General features: G+C 38.8%; 1 protein-coding gene across 1 annotated transcript in view; it reads left to right on the top strand.

The window, feature by feature from the left end:
* The first annotated feature begins 602 nt into the window (after nucleotides 1-602).
* Tmem236 (transmembrane protein 236) overlaps nucleotides 603-14,130 on the top strand; it is a 49,058-nt gene continuing 35,530 nt past the window's right edge. The window contains exon 1 of the mRNA XM_034509562.2: nucleotides 603-928. Within this exon, the coding sequence (XP_034365453.1) occupies nucleotides 678-928 (251 nt within the window). The 5' untranslated portion in view covers nucleotides 603-677. The remainder of the gene's footprint in view (nucleotides 929-14,130) is intronic.

Raw genomic sequence — 14,130 nt, forward strand, 5'->3', positions numbered from 1 at the left:
AAAACAGGGTACGCCAGGCAGTGGTGGCGCCCGCCTTTAATCCCAGCACTTGGGAGGCAGAGGCAGGCGGATTTCTGAGTTCGAGGCCAGCCTGGTCTACAGAGTGAGTTCCAGGACAGCCAGGGCTACACAGAGAAACCCTGTCTTGAAAAACCAAAAAAAAAAAAAAAAAAAAAAAACCAAAAAAACAAAAAAAAAAAAAAAAAAAAAGGGTACTGAAAGTACAGATATAATCTAGTAAGTAAATTTTTTTTAACTCTAGAATTACATTATTCTAGTGGTTCTATATCATAAAAGCTATCTATTATATAAATGACTCTTGTGCAAATTTATCCATAAACATTGGATTAAAAAAACAGCAAACAACAACAATACAAACAAACCCCTGTTTGTTTGTTTGTTTGTTTGTTTGTTTTACCAGTGTTCCATGCTTGAGAGTTCACCTGACTTCTAGTAGGGCATGTGTAAATACATTTAGTGATCACTTCTACAGAGGTTCTGTTTCTTTAAGAGAAGTATGACTGTTAATTCAGATCATTGAACCATATGAGGGTCAATAAAAGAATAAAATCCCTGGTTAGAGAATTGAGTACAAGGAACTTGATCCCAGTGTGTTTATGTGCTGCTCACTGTGAACAGGGGAGTGTCAGGTCCTCGACTGCTCACTGCTTCTCAGGATGGCTTCTGGCAAAATAATCAAGCTGGTGGTTTTTGAGCTTCTTGAGTTTGCTGCCTTCTCCGTTCCTACCCTTGTGATAATGGAGCAGTTTGCGACTGCCAATCAGCGAACAAAGGATGAAAAGACTCACTATTGGCTCATTGTTTCCTGTTCCATCGCCTATGTGGCTGTAGTGAGTCTCTTAATCTGGGTTCCGGTAAAGGTTGTCCTATACAAGAAACGACATCTTTACAAGAAAATTATAGGATGGTAAGTAGAGGGTCTCATTAGCAGGGACCCCCTGCCATGCTTTTATCCCTGCATATGATGTGTGCATGTGTGCTAAGCAAGTGAACTTAGCACAAGATCGTACAAGATTAATAGTGACATTGCATTTAACTTCTGTAAACATATTGATGTTGTGGTATCATTTATATCTTTTATGTCAAGGTATTGACATAATTGACATCATTTACATTTTCTATGATCATTTTTTTCCCTAAATAACGAATGACATAAGTTAACAAGGTATGTTGGTTTCAATATTGCCAGTAGTTTCTCAGTACACTAAAGTGTACAAAGTCTTTCAGAGTTGCTCTACACACATTGTAATCACAAGCTTAGAATGCAGAATTTCACTTTTATGCCAAACTGAAAGTAGCTTCTCCTTTTAAGTGTTTATGTCGAACTTTGTTGGTCTAAGGCACGATTTGGCCATTCATTAACTTAGATGTTTTAGGCAACTTGATTACTAAGATTTAAAAAGAAAAGAATGCTTTAGATGGTCATAAATTCTATTAACCCTTTCAGGTAATCCTATTAACCCTTGCAGGGAGAAAATATGTCCATGATAATACAGAAGTACCTTAGATAAACATTAGATATTGCCACATGCCTGTAACTCCAGCAATCAGGAGGCTGAGGCAGGAGGATCCATGGGTTCTAGGTCAGTGTGGGCTACATAGTGAGATCTTAAAAAGAGTGAAAACAACTTCTTTTTTTCTCTCTCCCTCTCCTTCTTTTTTTCTACCTCTCTCTGTCCCTCTTCCTCCTTGTCCTTCTCCCTCTTCATCTTCCCCTCCTCTTCCTCTTCCTTCTCCTCCTCCTTCTTCTTCCTCTCCTCCTCCTTCTTCTTCCTCTTCCCTCTCTCTCTCTTCTCCTCCTCCTCCTCTTCTTTTCTCCTTCTCCTCCTTCTCCTTCTCCTTTTCTCCTTCTCCTCCTCCTCCTCCTCCTCCTCCTCCTCCTCCTCCTCCTCCTCCTCCTCCTTCTTCTTCTTTCTTCTCCTTCTCTTTTTTCTTCCTTTTCTCCTTCTCCTACTTCTTCCTCCTCCTCCTGTGGCATTACCTGCCATCTTTGACTGATGAGCCAGAGAACAACCCCTGTTACTACTGTATTTTTCCCTTTAGATCTGGTTCTCTCTCATCAGGGATTTCTTTATTTTCTCTGATAAGTTAATTTTTTTCATTAGTGATGCTTTACTTCATGGATGAGCAACATAGAGCAATTTGAACAGGAAATAGCTAAGCATTGTAATATAATTTAGGGTAGAAATGTAAAAGCTGTACATACAGTGGTGTAATAATCTTGGGTAGGATGCTGACACACAGAGCTGAAGTATGGGTGGAGTTTACCAAAGGCTCCACAGGCACAACACTGGAGGTGGCCAAGCTACTTTCTGTTCCCTAAGGGTAAGGATTCTAAGAAGTAAATCATTTTGTGGTTGGGATGAGGCAGAGACTGTTCAACCTTGGCTTGAATCTCAGTGTCACCAATAGGTGTCTTAGAGGTAAACCATATACCCCAAAGTCCTTTGACTTTCCGAGACTGTTAGATGAGCAAAGGATTTTGGGGAGATAAGGGCAGTTCCAAATGACAGTGAGAGTAAAGGACAATACCTCACTGCAGTGCTCCTGCCCAAGGCTCTTGATTTTGCTGGTTCATTTTTACATTGACTCATATCTCCAGTACCTTATGTTCCAAATGTTATCCCGATGGCAAACTTTCCCATATAACGTATTATCAATATGGTAGGTATTAAGCTACAATGGCCTTTTCACAGATCCTGTGTACTGAGGATATACATGGATTTTTATGTTTTAATTGTGGACCACTTCATACCTCAAAAAGTAGACATTGTGTTGAGTGTGTCATTAGCATTCCCCCAAAGGAAACTGATACTCAGGAACACTTAGTAACTTTCCAAGGTCATTCTACTAAGTGATGATAAAACTGGGATTTGAACTTTGGCCCGTTTCAATTCATGGTTCATACTCCAACTGCCTTCCAGACTATCTCTGATGAACAAGGTCTCAGGCCTGTAGGCAACTGAGGTTGAGTGGAAGACAAGTCTTTGTTCCTAATCTTCAGGGAGTGGCAAATTCTCATCCCTTTGGGATCTACTCAAACTTTATTTTTATATAGGTCTCAAGTAGTCCCTGCATCTAAGATTCCAGTTAGTTGCCACAACTTCATCTTTCAGTATTTTCTTCTGGACAAACTTCTCCCACACTTCAGTTTCTGTTTGTAGGTGAGGCTGGCCTTGGGTGCTATCAGTGGTTTTACATAGATATCACTTTATCTGTAATTTCGGTGAACTCTGTCACTTTTTCCTCATAGGCTCATTTGTGGATACTATCTTGTAGTTACCTTCTAGGGTCATTAAAGAGAGGAAACAGCTCATGAAAACAATTGTAGGCATTTTACACACTCAGCAAAGCTAAATTTAGACTTTATGGCAATGTAATGAAGTTAGGTGTTGCTGCCTTCACGTTATATCTGAAAAAATAGAAACTTAAAGTGATAACTTTGTCAAGAGACATGTCTAGCTTGCCATAGTTCTGGGATCTGTTAAGTCCAGAGCTTTCTCTGAACAATTCTAAACAATTTCTTCTTTTTTATGAATTTTTTCTTTTATTTATTTTTTGACTTTGAAGGCCAAAATGGTTTACTTTAATGGCATTACAATGTATTTTGTTCAAAGATGTTTGTTTCAGTAGTATTCACAGATGATTGCCAATGACACTTTCTAGGATCCTGTTTCCTATTTGAACATATGGGAGGCAACATAGTGACACATTACAACTTCAAAGTTATTTTTGCATTTACACAAATTCAGTCATAAGAAGGGTATTAAACCTTAATTGCTACATGAAGATAGCTAAAAAAAACCCCACATAACTGTTAATATACATATTAGGTACCACAAACATTACTATTTTAATCTATTATTTATCGTTGAGTAACTAGGTAGATAGTTGTTCATTTGAAGTTTCACAGATCCTTAAGTTCATAGGTTTGATATTGATGAGACTGTTTAAAAGCATCCTGGGAAAGACCACATGAACCCTATGAAACTGACATTTTAGAGAGAGAGGTACCAGACAGCTAATCAAGAGTCTGTCCAAAGGATAGAAGTAAGAAAGATCAAACATGGATTCAAATCTCAGTTTTGACATTGGCTAATATGAGCTATTTATATTCTTTGAGCTTTAATTTTCTCAAGAACCAAACAGAGACAATCTAGTTTTTATTTGGGAGCATTTGTTAAAAAAAAAAAAAAAAGTATAAGACTGTGCATCTGAAGTCACTGGAACAGCGCCTTGAGGCTTTATATGGATATCAGTGTTACTGACCTTCAGCTGAGCTGATTATTTCCGTTTAAAATTTGAACTTGTTTAGAGTAATCTTGAGAAATGGAATAAATCTGACTAAAACCAAAGAAAAGCAGATGCAGACAGTGGTGCCCTTAGAATTTGAAGTATTTTGTAGGATCTGTTTTGTCATTTGAACATGAAAACCCATTACATCCTCAGAAGTTACTTTTGCATTTACAAACAAGTGCTCTGGGTTTCCTTTTCTCTGTGACCTACTGGGCAGTGCTGTGAATTGACCAGGTGGCCATAATCCTCCTTTTAAGAAGAGGAAGCATGTCACGGAGCTGAAGACATACACTAAATCAACAGAAGAGATTGAACTTTCACTTGTACCCAACACTTCCTCGTTCCTTTAGACTTGTTGTCCTTTCTTGATTGCCTGTTATCATTCCTGTGGATTAGGGAGAGGCAGAGTGGAATAAAGAAAAGCTACTTAAGTAAATAACTAAGTGCATATGCCAACCCATGAGACAGACCCTTTTCAGCTCACTGGGGACAGGACATCTCTGTAGGATACGTGGTATGCCCAGACTGCCACAGGACCTAGAGCTGTCTCAGGAATTCTCTCTAGTCCTTTTCAGAATACAACTATTTCAAGCTATGATGTGTCAGGAATTTGTGAATTTTGAAAGACCATATTTTGAGTGACATTTTAGATCGTTGTGATTTTGCTTTTGCTTTGTATGGTTGTGGTCATGACAGTGGAATAAGAACAAACATTTGTTGATCACCTCCAATGTGCCATGCTTACTTCTGAACATGTTATCTATCTATCTATGAGTAACCCTGGCTGTCCTGAAACTTGCTCTATAGACCAGGCTGGCCTTGAGCTCACAAAGATCTGTCTACCTCCTGTGTATTGAGATTAACATCCTGGGCCACCACCACCCAGCAGCTGTATCCTTCTTGAATAAAGGTTTCTGAACATCAACTTTATTCCTTAAAATTAAAATTGGTGGCTGGAAGAAACCACAGAGTGTCTAAACTGTCTTGTGCAAGATAGATAGATCATCTGCCTCTTGTTTTTCTTTCTTTAAAACATGGAGCTTAGTATGTTTTGTGGTTTTAATTACCAGAATGGTCTTTCTTATTTATCAGACAAAACCTGCCACTGTGTGGCTGCCTTTCAATCCTCTTTCAAGACTTTACCTCCCTTTATATATCAGTGAGTTTGTCCATGGCCAGGATTTCTTTTTATCACTCCCCCAAACCCCTTCTCTGTCATACCTTAAGCACATTATTCATTGTCATACTATAAACTGCCATTTCTGAGATGTTTTTCCAGGGTGACTTCTCCTAGCACACTGTTTCTGTCCCAAAGTCTCTCAGACAGATGAACATAGTCAGGTCACCCCACTGGGCCCAGACATGACCCAAGCCATTCTGGTTTTGTTGTTGTTTGGTTGTTTTTTTGGGGGGAGGGGTTATTTGTTTGTTTGTTTTCAGTTTGCAGAATCCCACCAGTCCTCCACACCCTGTGGTTCCTGAGTTTTATACAGTTCTAGAAGTCTCCTCGGACTTAGCTGGCTTTCTAATGTTCAGATATCATATCTTGATGTCCTTTTGCTTCAAAATACTGACTTCAACCATCAGTTCAACATCATTGGCTCCATTTGCAGTCATGTCACCACCAGCTTTACAACTAAGGGCCCAGTTGACTGAAACTTCAAAGAGAGGTTTCCTTATCCTGAACTTAGGCAACACCTACAAGCCCAAAAATGCATTAATGACAGAGGTCATTACTTCTCTGTCTTTAGAACACTTTGTACTGAACATACATTTAACACAGTTGAGGAGAATAGGCAAGTGAATGGGTTAATTAAACCTGAATTCAGTAGTTTTCTCTCTCCTCTCTTTTTATTTATTCTTCTCTCTTACAACACATCCCAACCACAGGCCTCCACCCAACACTCTTGCTAGTAACCCCCCCCCCCCAACACACACACACAAAACACACACACACAAAACACACACACACAAAACACACACACACAAAACACACACACACAAAACACACACACACACAAAACACACACACACACACAACTTTTCCTCTCTCCCAGATCCACTATTTCTCTGGTTCATTTCAGAAAAGAGCAGGTCTCCCAGGGATATCAACCAAACAAGGCATAACAGGATGCAATAAGACTAGGCACAACCTTCCTATCAAAGCTGGATGAGGCAACCTAGTAGGATGAAAAGGGTCCCAAGATAGGCAAAAGAGTCAGAGGGTCCCCAATTTCTACTGTTAGGAGTCCTACAAAATCCCCAAGGTAAACAACCATAACATATATGCAGAGGTGCTAGCACAGACTCATGCAGGCTCCATGATTGCTGCTTCAGTCTCTGTGGGCCCCCATGAACCCTGTTTCATTGACTCTGAGAGCCATGTTCTCCTGGTGTCCTCAACCCCTCTGGCTCCTACACTCTTTCCTCCATCTCTTCTGCAGGATTCCCCAAGCTCTGGAGGAAAGCTCTCTGAAGACAATTGGGTTAGGCATCCATCTATGAGTATAGCAGAGTATCATTAGGAGTCATTTCATTCTTTCATTGACTTTGAGGGGGCAGTTGTGTTTGCTTCTACCCTAGGCTTCTGGGTTGACCTGCTTCTGGTTCCTGGCCATCTAGATAGTGTTGGGTATGTTCTCCCTCTCGAGGCTCCAGGTTTATGTTAGGCCAGTTATTGGTTGGCCACTCCTACAAGTTCTGTACCACCTTTATATGAACACATCTTGTGGGTAGGATAGATTGTCAGTCAATGGTTTTGTGGTTGGGTTGGTGCCCCCGTCCCACCACTGGAAGCCTAGCCTGGTTACTGGCTCAAGCTCCATATTCTCTGTTACTAGGAGTTCTCATTAGAGTCACCCTCATAAGTCTCAGGAAGTTTCTACTCTCCTAGGTCTATTACCCTACAGATGCCTCCCTCCAATTCCAATCATCTCTCCCCATACTCTCTCCTTCAGTGCTTCTGTCCCTCTCCTGATTCCTTCTGTTCCCACTCCTACCTTCCCCTAGTCCATGCACATAATCTATTCAATTTCCCCTTCTCAGGGTGACCTAGGCATCTCCCCTAGAGCCTTCCCTGTTACGTAGCCTCTCTGGGTCTTTGAACTGTAGTATGGTTATCCATTACATAACAGCTAATACCTACTTATATCTACTTATAAGAGAGTCCATAGCATAGTCTTGGTTACCTCACTCAGGATAATTTTTTCTAATTTTATTTGTCCCAACATTTCATAATGTCACTTTGAAAAAAACTGTTAAATGATTACTCCATTGTGTAAATGTACCACATTTTCTTTATCCATTTATTAGTTGAAGGGCATCTAGGTTGTTTCTAGTTTCTGGCTACTATGAATAAAGCTACTATGAACATAGTTGAGCAAGTATCCTTGGGGTAGGCTGGAGCATCTTTTGAGTATATGTCCAAGAGTTATATGGCTGGCTCTTGATCAATTTCCTGTTTTCTAAGGAAGAGCCATATTGATTTCTATAGTGGCTATACAAGTTTGCACTCCCACCAGCAATGGAGGACTGTTTCCTTTGGTTCATATCCTTGCCAGTATGAGCTGATGTATGTGTTTTTGATCTTACCCATTCTGGCAGGTGTAAGATGGAATCTCAGAGTAGTTTTCTCTGTTCAGGTCTGAACCCCAATTTAATTAGATTATTTAGTTTGTTGATGTCTAGTTTCTTGTGTTCTCTGTATATTTTGGGTATTAGTCCTTGGTCAGACATGGAGTAGCTAAAAATCTTTTCCCATTCTATAGCCTGTCATCTGCTGTATTTTCCCTACTGACAATGCCTTTGTCTTACATGAGCTTTTCAGTTTCATGAGGTCCCATTTATTAATTATTGATCTTAGTACCTGCACTATCAGTGTTCTGTCTAAGAACACTGTGCCAGTGGTTCAAGGCTATTCCCTACTTTCTGCTTTATCAGGTACAATGTATCTGGTCTTCTATTGAGGTCTTTGATCCACTTGGACTTGTGTTTTGTGAAGAGTGACAGCTATGGAACAATTTGCATTCTTCTACATGCAGACATCTAGATAGAGCAGCATCATTTGTTGAATATGCTTTCTTTTTTTCCAGTGTATATTTATGGCTTCTTTATTAAAAAATAAGATGTCCATAGTTGTGTGGATTTATGTCCAGCTCCTCAATTCAATTCAATTGATCAAAGTGTCTGGTTTTATGCCAATACTATGTTTTTTTTAAATTACTATAGCTCTGTTGCAGCTTGAAATCAGGGATAATGATACCTCCAGAAGTTCTGTTATTGTTTTATTGTTATTTATTCTTTGGTTGTTGTTGTTTTGGTTTTTTTTCATATGAAACTGAGTATTGTGCTTTCAAGATCTCTAAAGAGTTACGTTGGAATTTTGATGAGCATTGTGAATTTTGATGAGCATTGCATTGAATCTTTAGATTGCTTTTAGATGGCCGGTTTTAGCACATCAATCTTATTTATCCATGAGCATGAGATCTTTCTGTCTTCTGATATCTTCAGTTTCTTCCAATACTTGAAGTTTTTGTTATCAGGTCTTTTACCTGCTTGGTTAGATATTTTATATTGTTTGTGGCTATTATGAAGGGTGTTATTTCCCTGATTTCTTTCTAGAGAACTATTGTTTTTTTCTTTTAAGTTAATCTTGTATCCAGTCACTTCACTGAGGGTATTTATCAGTTGAGGAATTCCCTTATAGATTTTTTGGGAGTTGTTTATGTATACTATCCTATCATTTGCAATTAGCAACACTTTAACCTCTTCCTCTCCAATTTGTACACTCTTAATCTTCTTTAGTTGTCTTATGGCTCTAACTAGAACTTCAAGTACTATTTTGAATATATATGGAAAGAAACTTTTATTTTATGTGTATGGGTCTTCATATTTTCAATTCAGTAGTTCCCTCTTTTTCCTCCTCTTTTCATTTTATTTATTCTTCTCTCATACAGCACATCCCAACCACAGCCCCTCCACCTAGCATTAGTTCTAGTACCCCCCATACAACTTTTCTTCTTCCCCAGATCCACTACTTCTCTGGCTCCATCTAGAAAAAAGCAGGTCTCTAAGGGATATCAACTGGACAAGGCATAACAAGATGCAATAACAAGTACAAACCCTCATATCAAAGCTGGATTAGACAATCCAGTAGGAGGAAAAGGGTCCCAAGAGCATGCAAAAGAGTCAGAGGCTCCTCAGCTTTCACTGTTAAGGAGTCTCACAAAATTCCCAAGATAAACAACTGTAACATATATGCAGTGGTGAGCCTTGCCATGTTCCTGATTTTAGTGAAAGTATTTTATTTCTCTCCAATTAATTTGATTTTGGTTATACAGGCTTGCTATAAATTTCCTTTATTATGTTTAGGTCTTTTTCTTGTATCTCTAATCTCTCCAAGACTTTAGAGAAAGTTCCATGAAGTGCTGAGAAGGTATATTCATTTACGTTTGGGTGAAATGTTCTGTAGGTATCTGTCAGGTCCATTGGGTTTACAATGTAGCTCCAGCATTTCTCTATTTTAGTTTTTGTTTTGATGACCTGTCTGTAAGTGAGAGTGGGTATTGAAGTCTCCCACTCTTAATGTGTGAGTTTGATGTATGATTTACATTTTAATAGTGTTTCTTTTACAAATGTGAGTGCCCTTGCATTTGGGGCATAGATGTCAAGAATTGAAATATCATTTTGGTGGATTTTTCCTTAGCTGAGTGTGAAGTACCTTTCCCGTTTCTTGAGAAATTTTTGATTAAAGTCTATTTTGTTAGATTCTAGAATGGCTATAATAGCTTGCTTTTTATATTTATTTGCTTGGGAAATCTTTTTCCCACTCTTTACTCTGAGGTAATATCATCTTTGATGTTAAGATGTGCTTCTTAAATGTAGTGTAAGGATGGATCCTGTCTTCACATCCATTCTGTTAGTCTGTGTCTATTTATTGGGGAACTGCGACCATTGATATAGAGAGATATAATGACCAATGATTGTTAAATCCTGCTATTTTGTTGTTGTTGTTATTGTTGCTGCTGCTGTTGTTATTATTGTTGTTCATGATGGTGGTGGTGTGTCTCTGTGTGTTTCCCTTCTTTTGGTTTTACTGGTGTGAGAGTATTCATTTCTTGTGTTTTCATGGATGTAGTTAACCACCTTTTCTTTCTAGTATCTTTTGTATAGCTGTTTTGTAGATAGATATTTTCTAAATGTGACTTTATCATGGAATATCTTGTGTTTTCCATCTATCATGATTGAAAGTTTTGCTGGGTATAGCACTCTGGGCTGGCATCTGTGATCTTCTAGAGTTTGTAGGAAACTTATCCAGGCCTTTCTGGCCTTGAAAGCCTCCATTGAGAATTTGGATTTAATTTTAATAGGTCTACTTTTAGATGTTACTTAATATTTTCCCCTTACAGTTTTTAACATTCTTTGTTATTTATGTTTAATGTTTTGATTATTATTCAGTGAGGGGACTTTCTTTTCTGGTTCAATTTATTTGGTATTTTATATTCGTCTTTTACCTTTATAGGTTTCCTCCTCCTCCTCCTCCTCCTCCTCCTCCTCCTCCTCCTCCTCCTCCTCCTCCTCCTCTTCCTCTTCTTCTTCTTTGTATCTTCTTTAGATTACTAATTTTTCTTCTATGATTTTGTTTAAAATATTTTCTGTGCCTTTGAGCTGGGATTCTTCTACTTCTTCTATTCCTACTATTCTTACATTTAGTCTTTTCATAGTGTCCCAGGTTTCTTGGATGTTTTGTGACAGGAATTACTTAGTTTTAACATTTTCTTTAACTGATGTATCTATATCTTCTATGCTTGAGATTCTCTCTTCCATCTCTTGTATTCTGTTGGTGATGCTTGTATCTGTGGTTCCTGTTCACTTATCTAGATTTTCCATATCTAGATTTCCATCAGTTTGTTTTTTCTTTATTTTTTTCTATTTTGTTTTCAGCTCTTCAATTCTTTTTTCATTTTTATTTATTTCTTTCAACTCTGTTTCTTTTTTGTTCTTTCTTGGCATTCTTTAAGAGATTTATTCACTTCTTCTTTAAGGACCTCTATTGTCTTCCTAAAGTTCATTTTAAGGTCCTTTTCTTGTGCTTCAGTTCTGTTGGAATATTCAAGGCTTGTTTATTGTGTTTGCATGCTGGTGTCTAGGCAGCTGGGTTTGGGGTGATTGTAGGTCTACATGCTGATTTCTGGGCTTTTCTTTGTTGGATGGGTATTTTGTTTCTTGGTTGCTGTTTTCTCTCTGTTCTTTGGCGTGTATCATCTGCTATTGAGAAGGGGGGTATTTCTGCCCACTTTGGCATTTGGTAGACGGCAGTGGGGGTGGGAGGGAGAATTGGGGAGAGTGTTGTGGGGGTACTGAAAGGGTAGAGGGGCGTCTGCAGGTAAGCATTCTACTGGGAGTTCTGATGTTCAGTGTGGCTTCTAGTGCAGCAGAAAGTCTCCGCCCTGCTTTCCATTAGTTTACTCTTATCCTGATTTAATATAATTATACCAGTTTAAAATACTTCTCTACTCAGTTGAAACTTTAAGCTCTAGATGGTGCCACTTTGAAAGTTTATAGCCTGATTTTATTCTGTGTTTTCTGCTAGTTAGCTGAAGTAACTTCCTTACTTCTGGTCAAGTCACATAAAATATCTTAGCCTAAATGATCTTCCCAGAAATTCCTTGGGTTAACAATAATCTACCAGTGTACTCTAATGATTTAGGAAAAATAAGGGCTTGCATAAATAGCTATAACTTCAGATATTTGACCACTTTGCAATTCCCAGCTTCTCAATCATACAATCCTCTTTTAACTAAACATTTACATATTAGCCATTCACTACCTGAAAGGACTGTCCCAAAACTACCATAATGGATACTAATTACCATATCCCTGGCATTTGAGATTGTCTACCCTCTAACACTGATATTTCTTTTCAAACGATCTCGTTATACAAATTCTTCATGTAGTTGGTGCTATTCAAAAACAATTATAGGGAAATCTTTCACCACACTAGGCACTTCCTTAATGATTGTGGTCTACTGTAGAAATTACATAATTATTCATGGAAAATACTGATGTCATATTGACAGTAAGAGAGTTTTCTTCTTGTATGTCTGTATGAATGTATGTCTGTATGCATGTCTGTATGCATGTATGTACATGTATTCTTGAGAATGCACATATGTATGTGTGTATGTGTAAAGGCTGAAGCTGATGCTGGTGACTTCCTCTATTGCTGTTCAATTTTATTTTATTTTTTGATAACATCTCTCATTGAACCAGGATCTAGCTATTTTGGCTAGAATGGCCCTAGGATCCTTCTTCTGTTTCTGCTGAGACTGTAGGAACACTCTGCACTGCCTGGCTTTTGATGTGGCTCCTCACACAACATTCCCTCACACATTTAAAAATTATTCTTTATGCCCCACCCTGCCTCAGTCCATCAGCACCATGGTGCCTTGAGTGAATCAGGTTGTCAAGCTTGGGTGTGTGTGACCACAGGTTTCAGAGTAGGGAAAAGTCACAGTGTAGACTTAATTTGAGCTGAACTTGAAAAGAAGAGGGTAGAAGATATCTCCATGGGTGAGGATGGATAATGAGCTGACTGGGAAAGAAGCGTATATGTTTTAAGGAGTGGGAGAAGACCAATGTGTTTTAAATGGAACCAGCAGAAAGGAAAGAGCTGCTTAGCATCACAGTCATTGGGAACATGAGATTTGCAGTCAGAATACCCTGGATTGGAGCTCATCTTTTACATCCCAGGGGAGGGCGTGAAGTGGATGAATTAAAGCTTACTCATCAGCTTCAGCATCAGTGAGAGGCTTTGGTGGGGTCTGGGTGATGGAAACACCATCTTCACTGAAATACTCAGCATTCAGTAGCCACTAAGAAGATAGTACAGGAGTGTGCTTGGTTGGGGGAGTTAACAGATTCAAGGGAACCTTGTGGCAGGAAACTTTGATTTAATGACTTAGGGAAAAGAGACTCTTACAGGTTTCTTAGCAGAGAGTCACTTCCCAAGTAAATTATCTGACCTCTCCACCCACCAAGCTTCCTCCATGAGTAATCTCAGGACCAAACTTGCTGCACAAACAGGAAGTTTTAACCCATTGTGCTTGAGCCTGGTCTTCTAATCCTGGGCTTAACTCTTGGAAGAGTCTTTTCATTGCTCTTTCAATAACCATGGTTGTTGAAGTCATGGGGCTTTCGCTTTTGCAATAGTCACGTGTCACCATGACACAGGTCTTCTTTTTCTCTGTGCAGTTATATTTAGTGGCATCTGGTTAGTTTAAATGTAAGCAGACATTCAAAGATGCTGCTAATATTCTATCTGAAATTCTCATTGTCTGGAGTTATGCTGCAGCATTTGAAACTTGCTAGAACAAAGTGTATAAACTTGGTGACCTAACAGAACTTGTCATCTCAAAGTCTTAGATATTTAGGAGTCTGAAGTCAAATAGTTAGCCATGTTGGTTCCTTCTGAAGAAACCTAAGGGAGAATGTGCTTCATGTCCATTGGGGGGTATGTAGCAGTGGTCTGCCATCTTGGTCTTGAGTTCCATAATCACATGACATTCTTCCTGTCTTTCCTCTCGAGGTATCCCCACTGTTTATGTCTGCTTCCAAAAGTCTTCCTATTATATTGACTTAAAATCTATTATGATATTCTATTTTAGCTTAATTACTTTAGTAAAGCAATACTTTCAAAATTCTATTCTGTTTCCATTCTGAGGGACTAGAAATAGGGGCTCAACCATAACTGAAATGCAAAGTTACCCCACAACATACCACCTTTAGAACCCTCAAACTTCACTTTTGTTGTTG

The sequence above is a fragment of the Arvicanthis niloticus genome, chromosome 8 (assembly GCF_011762505.2).
Source record: "Arvicanthis niloticus isolate mArvNil1 chromosome 8, mArvNil1.pat.X, whole genome shotgun sequence".
Taxonomy (NCBI): domain Eukaryota; kingdom Metazoa; phylum Chordata; class Mammalia; order Rodentia; family Muridae; genus Arvicanthis; species Arvicanthis niloticus.